At 40.2% G+C, this 20,215-nt stretch overlaps 1 protein-coding gene across 4 annotated transcripts in view; it reads left to right on the top strand.

The window, feature by feature from the left end:
- LOC128507656 (actin-binding LIM protein 3-like) overlaps nucleotides 1-20,215 on the top strand; it is a 74,661-nt gene that overhangs the window by 10,777 nt on the left and 43,669 nt on the right. For all 4 annotated transcript variants that reach the window (XM_053478710.1, XM_053478711.1, XM_053478709.1 and 1 more), the window contains exon 2: nucleotides 4,253-4,399. In XM_053478710.1, coding sequence (XP_053334685.1) covers nucleotides 4,253-4,399 — 147 coding nt within the window. The remainder of the gene's footprint in view (nucleotides 1-4,252; nucleotides 4,400-20,215) is intronic.

Below are 20,215 nucleotides of genomic sequence, written 5' to 3'. Positions count from 1 at the left end.
TGTTTTGGACACTCACTATATCTTAAATGATCTTAAGTTTTTATGTGGGATAAATTACTTGCATATTAATCAGCATAAATTTTTATCAACTTCCACCAATGTAAAATTTGTGTGCGGGCATGTGTGTGTGTGTGTGTGTGTGTGTGTGTGTGTGTGTGTGTGTGTGTTTACCATCATTATCTAAGAGCAAGCGACAGAGCAGAAAGTATAGGCTGGACCTTTCAGCTCTAGTCTAAACCCAGAATTATCGGCCCACGCTCCTGCTAAACCTGTCTTACATTAACGTACACGCCAGTGACAGGACGCTCCCACCATTGCGCATCGCATCGTCTGCGGCTCTTCAGCTTTCTGTGATCCTCAACAGTTCCTTCATTTTTTACACAATTTCTCAAAGATCTGTATTTTTATTTTTGTTTTTTAGTACAATCTAGTGTTTCTTCTTATTCTTTTTGTATTTTTTTAAATAGTTTGCATTTCCCTTCAGTTAGCTCACCTTCCAATTCCTACCCATAACAGATTATATATAGGTTAGGGCTAAGCGCTATCGGCCTTCTTCTGCGTATGTGAATCACAGACACCAATGATTGGCTGATGTGGCCGTGATTGACAGGGGAAAGAGGTAGTGCCCCTCCCACCCAGAGGGCATGCCCAGTTTGGCTCCCTTTGGTTCCTGGTCACAAGTAGATTTATTAACATGTAAACTCACTTAGTGTCTGCTTCGGCTTTTAGACTTGATGATATCTGGCCTCATCTTGATCCAGTTATATCCTAGAATTGGCGTTCAAGTCAAACCAGGACTTTGGACTGTACAGAACTCAGTCCTGAGAGTAAAAACTATCAAGGGAGAAAGGGACTGTCTGCTTCACGTCTCAAACGCTGGCCTCCCAGGAACTCCTTTAATGGATTTCCCACATGCGTAAAATGTCTTAGCTCCTGTAACGTGCAGGTGGTGTTGGTGAATGATTGTGTGTTCTGTTCCCTCAGACAGATGCATCTCTACTTTATCGCAAGTTGGGGACAAGCCATCGGTCGAGTTTCCATTTTTTTAAAATCTTTTTATTTTAATGGTTTGTATTCCTGTATTATATTGTCTGAAAACAAAAACTCTTCCTCTGTTTGGATTTCCTTCCATTGTGGTGAAAAAAAACAACAACAATCTCTTATCTTCAGTGTTCTTGTGTGGAAAAGTGAGATTTCCAGAACAATCTCCTATTGTGGTTTGGATGTTGGCAGGCGATGGTGGGGATATTTTGGATGCCGCCTACTCTTGCTTGACCCTTTTCTCACTTCTGCTAGGTTGTGAGTGTGAACGTAGTACGGTGTTGCAGTACAGATTTCACTGTTGGTTTATGATAGAAGAGAGCTTCACATGAGAGTTCGCATCAGGACATGCACTAAAGAGCCGTCTCAGAGACGCTGAAAAGCCTCTCGGTGATGAAGTGGTCTTGCAGTTCCACTCCAGCTTTCCAGTCGTCATTAGGAAAGTCAGGAAATCGGACTTTATTACTAACAGACTCATCGGATGCTTTCGAGTATCTACACTCGTGCACCGTATTAGTTTAGCTCTCACGCTTCAGCAGGTCATGTCTGCGCATTCACACCACAGCTTTTACATTTTACTGCTTCTCACAGGAGATTATAAGACTGAGATTGGGTTGAATTTGTGTCATTGTGAGCGGTCTTGCCAAGAAGATCAGGCTTGAGGTGTTTGACATGCTTTTTGGTGCACCACTGCTGTCAAGAGTGTTTATTTGAGCTACGCGTCAACTCGAAACGGTCCTTGTGGCCAGTCTCCAGGAGAACATCAACTCTCTTTACTGTTCTACATTTTCAACCCCATTCCGTACCAAATCCAGAGACTTTCAGTGCAACAAAACTTGAGCACTTTATACCAACCATGCCAACATGGTGAAAGTGTACAATCACATGGACGCCGTGATGTGTTGTTGATCCGCCCCTGGCCTTGTTGGCTTCTGACTCCTGACTTAACGAGGAAGACATCGAGTCAATCCAACCCACATATTTCCCGCACTCTTAAACGAGCACCGAATCACGAAGCGCCTCCTGCGACACCGAACCCCGTTTGTGATTCGACCAGCCTACGTTACTGCTGCTGGCGGCTTCTCCTTTCAGCTTGTTAATGGAAACATTATGTGCTCCTCCAACCCACGCAACATGTCCTGTTGGAACGAGCATGAGAAAGAATGAATAAGTGAAATCTAAGAAAGAAAGGGACAAAAAAAAAAAAATCGCTCGATTATTTTGGATTTAATTTCCCACAAAGAGAACAAGTGCAAGAAGTCTGGAGGCGTGATCACGCAAAATGTGAATGCCAGATAAAATATCCAGTATAATAACTTTTAAGTGGTTCAAGTAAGCCGATTGTTGAGTATAAAAAACAAAACAAAACAAAAAACTCAATCACCTTTCCTGCACAAGCCTTTGTGTTTATACTGTAAATGTGCATCTTGCAGTTGTTTCATTGAGCTGTTGAATCCGTGAATCCTGACTCTGCCGTGTTTGCCAGTGAAGCTTTCTGTTGTTTGTTTAATCAGGGTGTATTGTGGCAAAATGGCGTGGCGCGTGCCGATCCGCCGGCATTGTTAAAGAAACAATAGAAAAACTGACACTGAGAGCGACTGAGAGAAAGAAACAGAGAGAATCTGGAAATCACTCGGCCTTGCATAACACCACAGCGAGAGCTGATTTGGAATAAAAAATAATGTTTAGATATTTGATGATTTTATTTTTTGTGGGTAAAATCCTGACTTGTATAGTCTGTTCAGTTCTGGTTTATTATGTTTTGAATTAGAAAAAAAACTAAAAACGAATATATTACCTCTTATATACTTTATATATCTTATATTGTGTTTATATATTATCTCTAAAGTTTGTTTGCGAGATTTCAAGATGCTTTATTATAAATAGAACAGTTTTTAAACCATTAATCATGTAGGATATACAATACTGTCAATAAATGGATTCAAATTAATTATAACACATTTAGGTTGTGTGGCTGTCATGTTAATCACTGAAACACAAATATGTAAAGTAATATACAGTATAATGTGTATTATAATATAAAATAATGTATATAAAGTAGAAAACAGTACTATAAGACAAAGTGTATATACTGTGAATAAGGATCTGCCTTAAGATTCACTTTCAGCAAAAAAAAAAAACATAACGTTATCTCATTTAAACATCTTAATTATTTGATCGCTTCTCAATCGCATCTGAACCGTCCGTCTTGTTCCGTGCAGAGACGTGAAGGACATGAATCTAACGTGTTCCTCAACTTGTGTTTATAGAAAAACATCTTTAATATGTGTACAATCACATATTAAGGAAACTTATTTCGAAGCATCGGTCTGCATACTTAGTTTTATTGAGAGAGCTGTGTAATAATAATTACATGTTTTTATATAAATCTGTACACAGATGTTGATTCATTATTATTATTATTATTATTATTATTATTATTATTGTTGTTGTTGTTGTTGTTGTTATTATTATTTAACCATATGCTTGAGTTTTATATTTTGCTTACATTGTCAAATCAGTAGCTTTTTATTAACAACAGAAGGTAGATGCAAGAAACACACACACACACACACACACACACAATTCAGTTATTACACTAACACGTTAATATTTTAAGCTTTTGCTCCCTGGGGCAAACTTCCCTCCTTATCCTTCCAAAGTCAGCCTCACCCTGCTGCTTCATAGTGGTCACAGATGTTGCAAGATATTACATCTGGTGGAGCACATCTGGTACAGATTTAAAGAAGGTCCTTATTTTTTAAATGCAGTAATCAGTTATTTCACCTGAAGTGGACGAAAGATGTTTACTGTGTGTGTGTGTGTGTGTGTGTGTGTGTGATATTAGGACCTATTGATTGATTGATTGATTGATTGCAGTGTGTGAGGTTGGAACGCATGTATGCATTATATTATAACATGGCACTGCTGACAGACCGTGCTGTGACATAAAAATAAATTATGGATGACATCTCCAGTGTGTTTTTCCAAAAAAGAAAAGGAAAAAAAAAGCATAAATTTATTGGTGCTCCAACTCTGCTCCAGAAAGATTAGCTCTTTCCCTGCTCACGCACTGATAATTCAAGTCCTCATTCCATACAAAAAAAGTGTTCTTGAATAAAATCAGTTGACTTCCTGAAAGGGGACAAGCAAATACATCATTATTTTTTTTACATTTTTTGAATAATATTTTCTTCTCTTCTTTCCGCAGGCCCCTACCGACACCCCAGCTACGGTGCGGGAAGCGGAGGCCACGGCCAAGACTCCATCTCCTGCTTCCGATGTGGGGACGTGTGCAAAGGAGAAGTGGTGCGCGTTCACAACGTCCACTTTCACGTCAAGTGTTTCACCTGCCAGGGTACGGAGCTCTTCTTTTTCCTACACAGAATCATGCTGAATATGAGATTATGAGATAGACGACCGCACATTGAACAAGATGTGTGCGGCGTGTAGGATCTGTAGCCCGGGTCAGTACACGTCCGGCTGCTGCTGATCTGCTACACGAGTCACTGAAAGCCTGAGCTCCCCAACCGTGCAGTCCCATAATGCAATTATGCTGAGGACTCGTCACTTGTGACATGTCAATAAAGAAGGTCTGTACTGCTCCATCACTGCACCAAGTCATGCATGAAATTGATTTTCACTTTCCAAACAAACAAAAAACCCTCCATTAGTCACAGAGCGTGGTGGAAGACTGGAAGACTGAGTGTTGCTCGTCAGCAGCACGACAACAAGATCTCGAAATGCCTTGTTTCTGATTATACCAGATCTTTAACGTGGCTTACAGGAGAAAAGAAAAGCATTACAGACCCATTCTTTACCACTCCGGGTTCGGTTCTTTTTCAGCATAAACAGCCCTTGGTTTATGATAAATATATCAGAAATATCGCAAACAAGCTCTAGTACTGTCCCATCCGACCCCCTGGTGGTAAGAGAACTCTAAGCATGTAGAGTCATATAAGGCGAGTTCTTAAGGTGAAATGTTGTATTGTGAAACACGTTGTCCCATAGGAAATAATGTCAATCCATATAATCCGTTCCAACCACCCAAAAATGTTACCAATTTCCAACACTAAAATTATATTTTTGCATATAAAAACAATCAAAACATTTAGAAAAGACATGTAAATGAAGTAAAATATAAAACAAATAGACATTTGACCTCACTTAACCTTAGTTTATGATTATGAAAGCGGCTCCCTTTTCTTCTTGCTACCATCCTCGCTAACGTTCTTGGTATGCCGAAAATGCAAGGGCAAATTTCTTGTAAAATTTCGGTCCTTAAGACAAAAATTCGTGAGGCGTGGAGTTAGTTAGCCGAGGGTCCACTGTATATGTGTGATTTGATCAAGCTAAAAATGCTTTGGTTATATCACAGAGCTCTCTTATTCACTTCCATACTGGTGTTTGATGTAACCTTAGCTAAAACCCTAAAACCTGTGTCTGTGTGAGCGGACGCATCACACCGATGCCACACGAATGAGCATGAATGAGGATGTATGCAGGTGTTTCTATTAAAGTGGCCAAATGGTGTACATGGCGTATTAATATGTTACATGACATTTGAGATATCGCTAGTTAAAGGTCTCATATGTTACTATATTTTTAACACGTTACACAGGTTTTAGAGCTCCACCAGAGAGAGATAGAGAGAGAGAGAAAGAGTGTGTGTGTGTGTGTGTGTTTTGTGTTAATGCCCCAGCTGAAGCACCACTTAATGCAAAACCGAGGAACAAGCCAGGGGAGGGGCTCTTCTTATGAGGTCACATTAGGGGAGAAAGCTTAAAGCTTGTTTAAGATCCAGCCAGTACAAACATGAATAATGAACAAAAAGCAGGAAATGGTGTTGGTTATTTCTTTTTTTTTCCATAATAGATGCATTTATTTATCTATTTATTTATTTATTTATGCATTTATTTATTTATGCATGTACAGATCGTTGATTGGTCGGTTTGAAATGGGGGGTTATGAAAGTAACTGAGCTAAAATTCTTGGTTGTCAAAACATTGATGCAATGTTAATTTTGTGATGTTATTATTGGAACACTATTGATGTTGGTTTTTGATACAAGTTACAATAACTTTGATAAAATGACGTTGGATCCGCATCGACTACAGTACGTGACGTTGTGATAATATGAAACAGAAAATAGCAACTAAGGTGTTTTCCAGACATTATACACCATAAATGCTGTACATAAAAGTTGCTATTGTGTAAATAAAGATGTATCGAGATTGTATTTGCAGCATTGTGTTAAAGTCGTTACTTTATATCTCACTGTCATTTATCGAAGTAATTCAAGTTTCATAAACAGCATCAGTTGTTTTTTGGGTGGACAAAATTGCAGCCTACTGTATAAAACAACGTACATAACTTTTAATGGTTTAAATGAGCGTTCGGGTTGGAAATAACTAAACATCATCCTACTATTAGAGGAGAAGCAGGTAGAGGAAACCCGGGTTAACTCACTCTTCCAAGCTGCTGTGTGATTCCTGGCCTTTCTTACCTGAGTCGCTCTTTCTGTTCACACAAAAGCCGCTTTGGTTAGTGCAGCTTGATTACTTAATGATATTGATCCAGCTGTTTTAACAGCTGCACAATCTTTTGTCCTTACTACAAAACCCTTACAGGCTTAAAAACCAGTTCCCAGGCCAGTGACAAATTACATTTGCATAACGCTGACTGGCTATTTATTACCGTCATTGGAATTTCTGGACGAAACCTTCCAGCGCGTAAATCACCGCAAGTCAAGAGTCCATATATCATCATCATCATCATCATCATCAGCTTCGTCTGGTGCGTCCGCAATGCACAAAAGCACAGCTGTTTCGGAAAGACAGTACGTTATTGTCGGCTCGGACAAGGAGCTAGGTCGAGAGAGGGTGGTGGAACAAGTGAGCTGTGTGAGCCGTGGTCAGACAATGGCATTTCAGAGCTTTGTGCAGAATTTCCAGCTACACATTCACAATTGTTTTCCATGAAATGTCTGGGAGGATGAGGTTTCTCTCTCTCTCTCAAGGCTGGCATTAGCAGAAATGTACGGAGCCCCTAAAGGGACATGAAAGGGAAAAATCCATCGGAGAGAAAATATTCAACTCTTCAATTTAATTCTTGCTAACAGTTTTCTCACATTCTCACTCATCGACTATACCGCCTTATCCTGTGTACAGGGTCGTGAGGGGCCTGGAGCCTATCCCAGGAGACGTAGGGCATGAGGTGGGGTACACCCTGCACGGGGTGCCAATCAATCACAGAGCATATTCACACACTATGGGCGGTTTTTGGGGACGCCGAGTAGCCTAATCTGCCTGTCTTTGGACTGTGGGAGGAAACCAGAGTACCCGGAGGAAACCCAACGAACACGGGGAGAACATGAAAGCACACAGACGGGCGGGAATCCAACCCAGACCCTAGAGGTCGCCCCCTACAGTGCTAACCGCTAAGCCTCTGTGCTGTTGTATTTCAATAATCATTGTCATTATTTATAAATGACTTAATTAGGCGTAATTGTGGTTTAGACTGACCCTGAGATTTAATAATTAACAAATGCTGTGCTAAACTGCACTAAAAACAATCATATAAGCCTCTGCTTCATGCCGAGACCTTTTAACCAATCATAGACCAGACAGACGAGACGAAACTTGCTAACAGTTTTGCGTACAGTTTTTTTTTTTTTTATGATTATTTTGTAATTAACTTTACAGAGACTACTCGTCTACTTACATCTCTTTAAAAAAGGTTGTTTTTTCTCTTCTGTGCATTTTTTTCTTTACCGAAGGGCTCAGTAGAAATGACCCGGAAGAGAATGATTCGTTTGGTGTGATATAATCACATAATTATCTAAAAACCACTTGGGAAACCACGAAACTTGATCTTCATCGAAAGCCCATGAGGATTGTTGTTCTGACCCGCCTTGTCTCATGACTGATGGCGCTAATTAAACTCATCGTCTCATCTCATTTATTATTTACGGACTAGTTCGCCGTCGCACTTCAGTCGAGGCCAAAGTCGGATTGGTTTTCCACAAACGCCTGACATTCTGAACTAAATGATGTCTTTGTCACTTTGTTTATCTTAAAGTTGAGACATGTCAAGTCAAGTGGACGTCTTTATTGTTAGGTTGGAACACTTCACTACCCGTCCATGCAGCTTCTTCGGTCTGAGTGAGGATCCACAAATCTGTGTCCAAGGTATGTGTATAAGGTGAGACTAGGAGAGAGAGACGTTAGACAGTAACCCGTCGACACACTAAGACAGAGAGACTCGTCCACACCGAAGGCCGGACAGTGAAGTTTAAAAAGAGCACTTTACAAGGGTGAGTCAAAAATTATCCTCATTCTGGCTTTTAGGAACTTTTGGGAAAGACAAATACATAATTCGTCAACATAATCTCCTGACTTTTCAATACACTTTGTCCGTCTGTCGACGAGCGTTCATCTTTCCTCATTAAAAATGTTTTAGTCTGAGCTGTGAGCCACGAATGCACATTTCATCAGAAGTGAATCTTCATCTTCGTCCGTCTGCTTTCAACCAGCCGTACCAGATGTCGAGAAAGTCTGATGGAGTGAGATCAGGACTCTAGTGAGGACGCGTTAAAACCTCAAATCCAAGTCGACAGTGTGGGCAGAAGAGTGTGGACGTGCATCGTCACGCGAGATCAGAGAGAATCCGTGTCTCGTCACCAGTAATGATTCGCTTTAAGAAACTTTCACCTTGTCAGAGTATCGCTCCACATTTAGTTTGTAGATATCCAAACACTTCTGTTTATGCTCTTCAGTGAGTTGTTTCAGCACCAGGTACACCCTTAGAGCACAAAAAAATCACTGCACGCTGCTCTTATTTTAAGGAAATCATAAGTGGGGATCCATATTTGCTCAGACCACAGTTATAAATGAACTGCAGTGACCGTGGAGAGAGTAGCCTTGAACGGAAAGAGCTGATAAGACATTGCGGCCAACAGAAGTTTTAATATAACCGGAGTGCAGATCATTTTTAAATCTCACCATCGTAATATAGGCAGTGAAGAGATGTACATTGGAGAGACAAAACAACCTTTGAATAGGAGGATGTAACAGGGCAGAAGAAGCAACATCTCAAGACCAGAATCAGCAGTGTACTTATACCTGAAGGTCGATGGTCGCAGGAAGATCAAGACCTCTTCACAGGTCCGTCAGGAAAGCCACACCTACTGTAAGGACTTCCTCTACTCTCGCCATCTTTAGTCATTAGATCTTATTGACGCTCCCTAATCTATCTTCATTATCCTCCTCATAGCCCATAACGATGGACGCTCCGCCCCACTTTCACCTTCACCGAATGAGCTGTTCAGGAAGAGGGGAACCTTAGACCCTGGAGGAGATACATTTATGGAATCCTACAAGTTGAGGAGTGAAACAAGAAAGAAGTCCAGATGACACGACTCAACTCCCGGATAACCTGACCTGAGAATCTTCAGACATCTTCCCTGTTGAGTCTGGTTCCTCTCAAGGTTTCTTCCTATTGCCATCTCAGGGAGTTTTTCCTTGCCACTGTCGCCGTCACCCTTGGCTTGCTCATCAGAGACATTTCATTTATCATTCATTCATTTCATTATTATCTAGACACATTTTTCTCACACATACACACTTCCAAATATTTTCTTTTCTTTTCTTTTCTAAAAAAAAAAAAAAAAAAATCTTTAATTTTTTTTTGTGAAGCTGCTTTGGGACAATGACCATTGTTAAAAGCGCTATATAAATAAAATTGAATTGAATTGAATCTTGTATGTCTTACGTTATACAACATTCCTGAAGAGCAGATCTGAAATGCTCTCTCTCTCTCTCTCTCTCTCTCTCTCTCTCTCTCTCTCTCCATTCCTCGTGCCTCAGGAAACTGCTCTTCTGTACGATGCATTCATCTGAGACAGATCAATAAACTTGGCTCAACGTGTCCAGGCTGTTAGATGGAGCAGAAGGAGATCTCGTGTGCTGGGAAAGAAACACTGATGCAATACTTATTTTTCTTTAATAGACCTGGGAATGCTTTAGCATTATCCCTGATTGTTTTTTTTGTTAATCAATAAATATCTTTGAGTCGCAGTGATAGTTTATCAATGGGATTCATTTCTCAAGCTGGATATGAAGGAAATCATTTATACACATGTAGTCAGATTTACTTCATTTAGTGAAGTCTAAACACCTTTAAGGAGATGATCGACTTTAAATTAACCTTAATTCAACAAATAATAAAAACAGGAAGAATACCAATGATTAAAAAAAAAAAAATCAGTTCCCAGCAAGATTTTCCCTTTATGGAGTTTTGTGGGCGTGGCTAAACACAAATGAGCTTGTGGGCGTGGCTTTGCACTTTTAAGGAACATTAAAACTGTAATGAATGAGTACAAAACAAAACTAGAAAATCTGACCGAAAATTTTTGATTTACCATAAAAATAAGAAAGTAATCGTGTGAGCGGTGAACGTGTTTCAGACTGAGTGAAGGTAAAATAAATCTGCTGTGCGTCTGAGCAGCGACCTGGTCAGGTGTTGGGACTTTGTTTTCCATTACAGTTCCCAACAAATCGCTTAAATCAATTAGGAAACGGCGGGACGGTTTGTGTCCTGGACAGCTGAGGGTGATACACCAAGGTTCTGTCCATCTCTCTGTCTCTGCCTTCGTCCATCTCTCTGTCCATCCCTCTGTCTCTGCCTTTGTCCATCTCTCTGTCCATCCCTCTGTCTCTGCCTTTGTCCATCTGTCTGTCCATCTCTCTGTTGGTCTCACTCTCCATATGAATATCTTTCTTACCCTCTCTCTGTCTGTCTTTGCCTTTGTCCATCTCTCTGTCTCTGCATTTGTCCATCTCTCTGTCTGTCTCTGCCTTTGTCCATCTCTCTGTCCATCCCTCTGTCTCTGCCTTTGTCCATCTCTCTGTCTCTGCATTTGTCCATCTCTCTGTCTGTCTCTGCCTTTGTCCATCTCTCTGTCCATCCCTCTGTCTCTGCCTTTGTCCATCTCTCTGTCTGTCTCACTCTCCGTATGTATATCTTTCTTACCCTCTCTCTGTCTGTCTCTGCCTTTGTCCATCTCTCTGTCTCTGCCTTTGTCCATCTCTTTGTCCATCTCTCTGTCTGTCTCTGCCTTTGTCCATCTCTCTGTCCATCCCTCTGTCTCTGCCTTTGTCCATCTCTCTGTCTCTGCCTTTGTCCATCTCTTTGTCCATCTCTCTGTCTGTCTCACTCTCCGTATGTATATCTTTCTTACCCTCTCTCTGTCTGTCTCTCTTTCTTTTTCTCTTTTTCTGTTTTTTTTTTGTCGGTCTCTGTAGGTCCGTCTCTCTCTTTCTTTCTCTCCCAACACACAGTAACCCGGGTCACGGGTTCGATATATATCGATATAATAATATTAGGCTCATTACAACAGTGCGTACAATAACATGAAGATTAATATAACCCTAAAAGAATTCATCAGGTCCATGTCTAAAATCAGGCAGGACTTATATATGCTTTTTCCTCTCTTTTCACTGGACTTTATCTCTCTGGTTCATGTCACTCCGTCTCTTGTTCTTTTTCTCCTTCTCTTTTCAGTTATATTAACTTTTTTTTTTTTGTTCAGAATAATTGTGCAGCACAGATTTGATCAGAACGCTCTGCTGCTTAGGGCCCGTGTCCGCGAGATCTTTCTGCCGCAGGAGCGAGGCTGTGCAATACGCTAGATTTAGATCAGTATAGTAATAAATCCAGTAATGGGTGGAAGTGAGGGAGAGAGGAAGCGCTTAACGATGCCATCTCCCTGCATCGGAATATGGGATGGAGTGTGTGTGTGTGTGTGTGTGTGTGTGTTACTGAAAGTCAAGCTGTCAGATTACATCTCTTTCCAAGCCAGCTAAAGTCTGCATGACTGCTCTCGTTCCTGAAGCTGGACGAGAAGCTTCACAGGAAACCAGGCTGAGTTCCAGCCGTACAATAAAACGAAAGGGTTTTAATGTGATGGTGAAATGTAATGCAGCGGAAGGATACGGCGTATCGTAGCGTAGAATTTGATACGCAGCTCCTGATGCTCGTGTCTTGAGTATCACACAGTCCGTTCAACAGATAATAAAGCATAATAAAGTTTACTTTCATTCTGTACTATAAAAAAAAAGGCTAAAAAAAAACCAAGAAGTAAAAATACGGTGTCTGTCACAGTCTAACACGTTAACGTGGTGGAATATTAATAACATCCTATGGACCAAAATACAAAGACGTGATACACTCACTTACACACACTTTATTTCTCGGCTTTAAAAGAACATTTTCTGGCTCATGATGCAGATGTGAGACTGAAGCGGCTTTCCAACATTCCTGAACTTTGTGCTAAAGCATGCAGGTTTGTCAGGATTGTCATTTTTGTCACTCGACACCTGACGAGCTGCTATGAACTGTCACGACTTGTGAAGACCTGCTCTAATACACATTTTAGCTGTTAACAATAACCCGAACCCCTGCGTGTTCTGGGGTTTTACAGAAGTTACACATCTGTAATAAACCCCATCATACGTAATGTAGAGTCTATTGGAGTGACTATTTAGTAGTTTAGTGTGGCTCAAAGCTCTCGATCGTCAACACTAATCATTTAATCGTTGAATTCCATTATTTTACTTTTACTTATACTGCACTGCTTATCCATGACTCATACTTGCACTACCCATAATTCAATGCTGTCTCTGCACTGTTGTACTTTACAGCGGTACCTTGCTGTATAAATTAAATTTGTTCCGGAGGCGAGGTCTTAAGGAGAAAAATTCGTCTTGTGAAACACATTGTCCCATAGGGAATAATGTAAATGTAGATAATCCGTTCCAGCCGCCCAAAAATATTACAAGTATTAACAATTTCCAACACTGTAATTATATTTTCCAATTCAGTTCAATTCAATTTTATTTGTATAGCGCTTTTAGCAATTGTCATTGTCGCAAAGCAGCTTTACACAATCAAAAGAATAAATAGCATTTTTTTTTAAGTTGTTTATTTTTGCAGATAAGAAACAATCAAAACATTTAGAAAAGACAAACTAAAATATGAAATAAATAAATATTAAACCTCACTTAACCTTAATTCATTCCTCTTGGCACCAGCTGCTTTAAAAATCAAACTGAAAGTTTTTTTGCCACTGTACTTGATTGCACTATGGGTCCCAAGAATGTTATGTCTTTACCAAATCTAGCAAAAAAAAAAAAAAAAAAAAGAAACCCGCACACACACTTATTCACTTGGCTTTCCATTGACGCAAATTCCAAAAATCGCTCGTATGCTGAATTTGTTTGCCAAGGCAAATTTCTTTAAAAAAAACCCTGGGTGCCAGTCCAGCCCTGGGCACTGGTGATGAAAAGTTTGGATAATTTTAATGACTCGGTTCTTGGAAACTTGTTCATCAAAATGAACGGATCTTTATTTAAGTCATTTGGTCCATTTCGTTCTTTTGATCAGAAATAAAATAAAATGTTACATTTTCAATAGACAGACCCCCAATATGTCTACACACACAAATTTTGATTATCGTTCCATTAATGAAAATATTACAATGCAGCTAAGGACATATTATAATAAACAGAATGAGCAGCTCACCTCTCATATCCTCTAGTCCTAGTCGTTTACTCTTTTGAATCTGAGGCAATTCATAGCGTCTATCGGAGTCACGTGACAAAAGAACGAACGACTCGGACTAGAAGACTCAAACGTAACCACTCATTTCTGTTTCCTGTACATAACCTACGGAGGTTTTGCGATGCTTTGCGCGTCCAGTAGAAAATAAATAAATCACTTTCCGAGACTACTCGTTCTTCTGAGTCACGTTAAAGACTTGCTTAAGAAGAACGAATCGCTCATAAACGACCCATCACTAATAGGCACAAGCATGCACCCTCTCTCATACACTCATTCATACACGCACTCACTTATACATGGTTAATTAAACTTTATCTCTCTGGCCAAGCTTTTTGCAGGTATACAGGGTTGCCAGATCTCCAAAATATTTTCCCCCTAACTCCTTCTAAAACTAATGCCCACATCCCAGGCACCAGAAAGTCTCCGTGCCTTATTTTTTATTTAATGTGACACCTTGTTTTAAAATAATATCCCAATCTGATGTAAAATATGCACAGCTTTCCGTCACTCAATCGTGTTTTTGAATCCAGGGATGGACTGGATCAGGTCCATGGACTGGTTTAGCGCATGGAGTCGTAGTCATGCTGCAGTTTGGTTACGTGACAAATTATGAACTACAAGAAATAAAATCTGTACCTTTACTGATGTTTGTTTAAGTGAAAGTCTCTCTATAGGTACCTGACAAACAGGATTAAACGTCTACCCCGCCCTGCGCATTTCCCCCTGGTTCAGATAAACCAATCAGAGCGGCTCGTCTGCTCGATGGATCGTATGTCTGTTAAAGCAGACCTGTCAAACCGTTCCCATTACAGTCAACTTGTCCGGACTTGTAGCTCTTGACAAATTAATTGACAGATTGGAACGTCAGCATGTCAGACTGGATGTCTTATATACGTATTGAAGTGAAGAGTGCTTGCAGGAATAACACTCCATTTATCTTTATTCGCTTGTGATCTGCAGCCTGGCAATTTGTGTGAGCGAAAGCTTTTCAAACTCAGCCAAACCTCAAAGCCCATAAAGTGCATCGACAAGAAGAGTGCTCTGGGTTTCTGATGGTGTCTCGGCTTGAGTCGGATGCTTGTGCAAAGTCAGACGTCCTGTCTGCGCTCAGTAATCAGGAGAGAAGCGAACACACTGACTTAATGAAAATACTCCCAGTAATAACTCAGGCGGCTAAACGGAGAAGGAACGACGAAATGAAACTCCAACAAGAAAATAATAGAGAAAAAAAAATTTACTCCTTAACCTGATTTAGCTAAGCTAAAGTGAACGCAACCTTTATTTTCATTGTTTGTTAGCTAGCTAGCATAGCAAAATTCTGTTGGATATTCAGTAGTTTGAAAACGTTCTCCCTTGATGGTGTCCAAGCTCTAGTGAAACACTGGGCAAAGTGCATTAGTGTATCAGGGGATTATATAGAGAAATAAAGGGAGTTTTTACTCTCAGGACTGTGTTCTGTTATTCTGTACAATCAAAAGTCCCACTTTGACTCGAACGCCCCTTGTATATGCAAATGTAAAAGTCTGAAGTGTCCTGATGAGAAAGTGGAAACGTTCACACTACCAATCTTTTTTTTTTTCTTAAATGCAAATTTCGTACAGCCTTCATCATGTAAGTCTCTATGAATGAGCCGTTACTATAGAAACGATATTGGTTTAAAACTAGAGCATTTATTTATTTTACTATTAATATAAAAAAACTAATGCACATTCACTGATTTGAGAACACCCCCATGCTGTGGTATAAACATGTTTAAATGGGATCTTTGGTGCTGTTTATCTCCGTAGTCATGACAGAACACTTGTTATAATCACGTGAGACAGTCTTCTTATTTTCACTGCTTTCCTCAGAATAATCTGTGTGTTTCACGGTCTCGAAGGCTTTGTGACTTGCTCGAGCATGTTGGATTAACACTGACGGCTTTGTTTTTTTTTTTAAGGTGTTGATGTGCGTAATTACATAAGAAATATTCTTGTATGAAAAACAACTGAGGTTGAGGTTGACAGATTTTTGAAGATCTGGGAACTCCTATTTCACTCAAACAAACTCGGTGATGTCGCAACACAAAAACGTTAAATACCGCGCATAGCGTTCCACAATCGCACAACATCAGCGACACATTCCTATAGGCAGCGAACACTGAAGAAGAACCTGAATTTCTTATACGATAATTGTATTAATTTCCATTAAAGATGTAACTGAATTGGTCTTTGATCCTGCCCCAGTTCCCACCCCTGTACACAAAGCTCCGCCCCCAGAACCTATGATGGTAGCCCAGAAGTAGCATTAGTGATGCCATGTGTTGTTTATATAATAAAGGGATTAGCTTTACATGTACCTGTGCAAGTGCACTGTTGCTAACTTTGATTCATTGTCGGGGGAGGGGGGCTCCGCCCACTTTTATTCTGTTTTTTTTTGTAGCTCAGCATCAGCATTTTTGCTTACATGAGAGTTATCTGCTGCGCAGCGCTCTTATCAGTTTCAGGTTTTTCTTCTTTTTAAACTGATTGATAAGGGGCGGAGCAAAAGCAACTGGTTCTGGCATCCTGAGGGCGTGTCCCCGGAAAAGACACATGCATTAACTAGTAGCAGAATAATGTGTTCTGGTATGCACCCTGGTTTTAAGGTCATGGTTCAGTACATTTTCGATATAATAAGGTAAAAAAAAAACTTTTATTATTAAATAGTGCAAACTTTTTAAAGTGCAACAATTTACAGTGCAAGCTTGTTGAACACCGGCCATAATTTCCTAAACACATAAGAAATGCACGTAGAGCACGTGCCCTTGATCGTGGGTTTTGATTCCTGGGTGATGCCACAGAGAAGATTCTAGAGGAGCAGCACACTCACACTTCCATATCGATCCTCTCAATAGTGACACCAGCCAATCAGGAGCATCTGTAACCTCATGCAAGCGGAAGCGGCGGATAGCGCTTTCGTCCCAGTGAGTTATTGCCGCTGTAATGACGGACGAGCAGCAGTTTGAAAAGATCCGGTCGGCATCTGTTACTACTACAATGATTTAAGAACTGCTATTATCGTAACCTGTGGTGAGAAAAAGAAAACGTATTCAAAACCTCCATGCTCAGCTAACAGGCTAGGCCGTGAAAGCACAGCACAGACGTTTGTTTCCCGTAAAAAGATTTTACCTGTCAAAAAGAGGACATTTTGCTGCCTTTTAATTTTTATTAGCTAGCAAAGAGGGGCAGCGGGGGGTTCAGGAGGTTGCGACTATGGCTTGCTGATCAGAGCATCAGGGAGTTTGAGTCTCTACACTGCCAGGTCAGTTGGGTCCATGGGCAAGGTCCTTAAACCTAAATCACATTCAACCCAGCCAAAGCACATAGCGCCAGTCTCGAGCCTGGTTAGGAAATGGAAGGGTGGCGACAGGAAGGGCATCTGGTGTCAAACCTGTGCCAGATCTTGCAGATTAAATGATCTGATGTGGCGACTCCTAGCATAAAACTGACAAAGAAAAAAACATCAACTAGCAACACTGACAAGCTATAATCATTGTGCTGCTTGGACCACAACTCGTACCCAACGATGTCCTTCAGTGTGGGACAAATACCAAATATGTGTACTGTTACACTCATCTTTATTGTTATTTGTCAATCAAGTGCTTCATAATTCCGAAGGTTATTTATATAAGGAAAAAATAGTCTATTTGAATTCTAGTGGATTCTGACTTTTTGGTCGCTGATGTTTCTTTGAAGCAGATCAACAGGAGAATCCTTTTCTCCCCTGTGAGCTCTGGTCCGGCTGTGGCAGGAATCAGCCTGGTGGCTCGTGCGCCCAATAGCATTTGCGTCGGCCGGTTGTCAAAAGGTCAGCATGGTATTTGATTCCTGCTGACAGAAGCGAAATAATGTGCACATTAGGGGTGTGTGTGTGTGTGTGTGTGTGTGTGTGTCAGGACTGCAGGACTGGGCGGAGCGTGTTTTTATGTCTGGACCAAATGTCTCTATGAGGAGAGAAATATATATACTGTAGGTTCGACCTTGGAGGAAGATTTGGCTTAGTTTATTACTAAGATTTGCTTTTGGTTTGTATGATCTGAGCGAACGCTCTCTCTCTGAGTGTAGGGTTGCTCTTCCGCTCACACTCAGAGAGCCTTCTTTCTTTCTTTCTTTCCTTCTTTCTTTCTTTCCTGTTGGAGCAGATCATCCATTACTCTGACACGCAGCAGTAGCAGTGTTCAGCATTCTGCCTGAGTCTTCTCACTGCCTCCTTAAACCAGATATCGATTCAGCCGTTTGCACCGCAGCGCCAGACGCTTTACACGTCTGAAGCACTTTACATGTCATGACTGAGAATATGTAGTGAATAAGCCACACACCATCAGTCTGAATGAGCGGAATGACGCTGTTATAAATGTTTAATTAGCCATTGCTCTAGTCACTAACTCGCTCACTGAACGGATGGGAATCACCAGGGCTCACACGATACGATATCATCACGATACCCACAGTACTGTTGGTGCTGATCCGATTTGTGTTATGATCATTTTATTCAATTTTTTGTTTGATTTTATTAAATAACCAGATTTGCGCACGTGGAATTTAATTGCACAATCATAAGCGCATATTTAAAAATGTACAGCGCCATCTGTTGGATTTTTAGATGAACTAATGATTTTTTTCAAGGTCGCTTTTTTTTATGATATAAGTGTTTTCATTTTATTTTCAAAGTGGCATATTATCTTCCCGTGGACTGATTGCAACATATGTATAGATAAAAAATAATTTTTAAAAAAGGCACAATTAGTCACGTGACTAGGGCTCATTATAATATTGGAGTCAGAAACACAGCGTATGCTGAGCTAAAGGAAAGAGAGCAGAGTTTACACAGGAGAGCAGGAGGAAACATGACATCAGTGGATTTATACCCACTTTGCATAAATTTGTAAATGTAACTCAAATGCATCACACTCAAGTATTTCACGTCTCGTGTTCATGTACACACCAAAATCTTTAAAGAGTCAAAACATGCGATGAGAAAAGACGGATATATCTTTAAATAAAACCTGAGACCGACTTCCTGTTCGAACCTGAGACGGATACAGAGAGGTTTCGTGTTCCTCCTCTAATACATTAACCACACGGTGATATGATCATCCACAAACTGGGTTTAAGGAGATGAAAGTCTGTGATTCAGAATTTCACCAGCCTGCTTTGACCCAGACCACTATGCTAACGAAATGAGCTAAGTGTTATAAATGTGAGAGAAGCCACAGAGCGCATTCAGCATGCTCAGCTGAAAGAAAAACGGCCCTCATCCACTTAATTCTCTCGGGCTTCCACAGTTTTATAGTATTGGAAACCTGATAGATGGTTCATTCAGATGGAAATGTCCATCATCCCCAATCCGGAGTGAGACAGGCGTGCATTTGTGTCTGCGCAGAGACGTTGTGATGTAACAGCGCTGTGATGGTACGGGGAAAACGTCCTGAAAACGTCGCGAAATTAAATCGATCAGTTTCAACGTTTCAAAATCTCCAATCACATGTTTATTTATTTAAATGACGTCACGCTAATCAATATTCTTAAAACTCCCTAACTTCTGCTATTTTTTCTATTTACTAAGGGTTATGTAATGTCTTGTTTAAAAATAATGTCGAAATGGTGATTTAGTGAGTTTATTATTAGGGACGTTCAAGTCAAACCAGGACTCGTGATGACTTCAGGCGCAGTAAATGTTTGAAGGGGGCAAACGTTTTAAAGAAGGCCATACGTCAGTGAATGACGAACCTGGCGGAGTTGGCCATTTTCTCATGTTTGGGACATTAAAGGAATTCCTGGGAGGCCAGAGTTCCAGAACTTTCTACCTTCATGGTGTCCAAGCACTAGTGAAACACTGGGATGAGTGCATTAGTGTATCAGGCGATTATATAGAAAGATAAAGTGAGTTTTTACTCTTAGAATTGTGTCCTGTCATTCTGCACAATCAAAAGTAGTGTTTTGACCTGAACGTCTTTCTTATATTTGTGTTAATTACGTGACAGACTGTGCCAAAGATAGTCATTGTATTCAATAGAATTTCTTTGTCATGCTAATATGGCATGTTTAGGTGAACAGGTGTAGGATGTAATAAAATACCAGACACTCACATGGTTACATTTCTTAATTTTTTTATATATAAAGAATAAAGTTTTATTCACACACAAAGCAGCACAATCAATCCACAGTAATTACGTTAGATAAATTAATGGAGCTTAAAAACTTTAAACAAACAGCATATAAGAAAAGCAATAGGGCAAGCGAATTCTGAACTCTCATCAATTAAAAAAATTCCTAAATTCACAATGTATTGCACACTGCCTGAACTCCTAGTGCGCCCTCTTGTGGTGCATAAGTTAATAGATATGCGAGATACAGAGAAATATTATGTAAAACAAATATCAATAGTTAATACATGTCTAGTAACTTAAAATTTTAAACACACTGATAACATTTTAAACCGTACTAAATTTTTCCCCAGACAAAAAACAAAGGGCTAAAATAAGTGATTATCTGAAGCTAATTTACACTGAAGAATTTAAGATTTGATGAAC

Source organism: Clarias gariepinus, chromosome 19 (assembly GCF_024256425.1).
Source record: "Clarias gariepinus isolate MV-2021 ecotype Netherlands chromosome 19, CGAR_prim_01v2, whole genome shotgun sequence".
In the NCBI taxonomy this organism is placed as follows: domain Eukaryota; kingdom Metazoa; phylum Chordata; class Actinopteri; order Siluriformes; family Clariidae; genus Clarias; species Clarias gariepinus.
The sequence above is the reverse complement of the archived record's forward strand: the minus strand, read 5'-3'. Positions and strand labels throughout refer to the sequence as shown.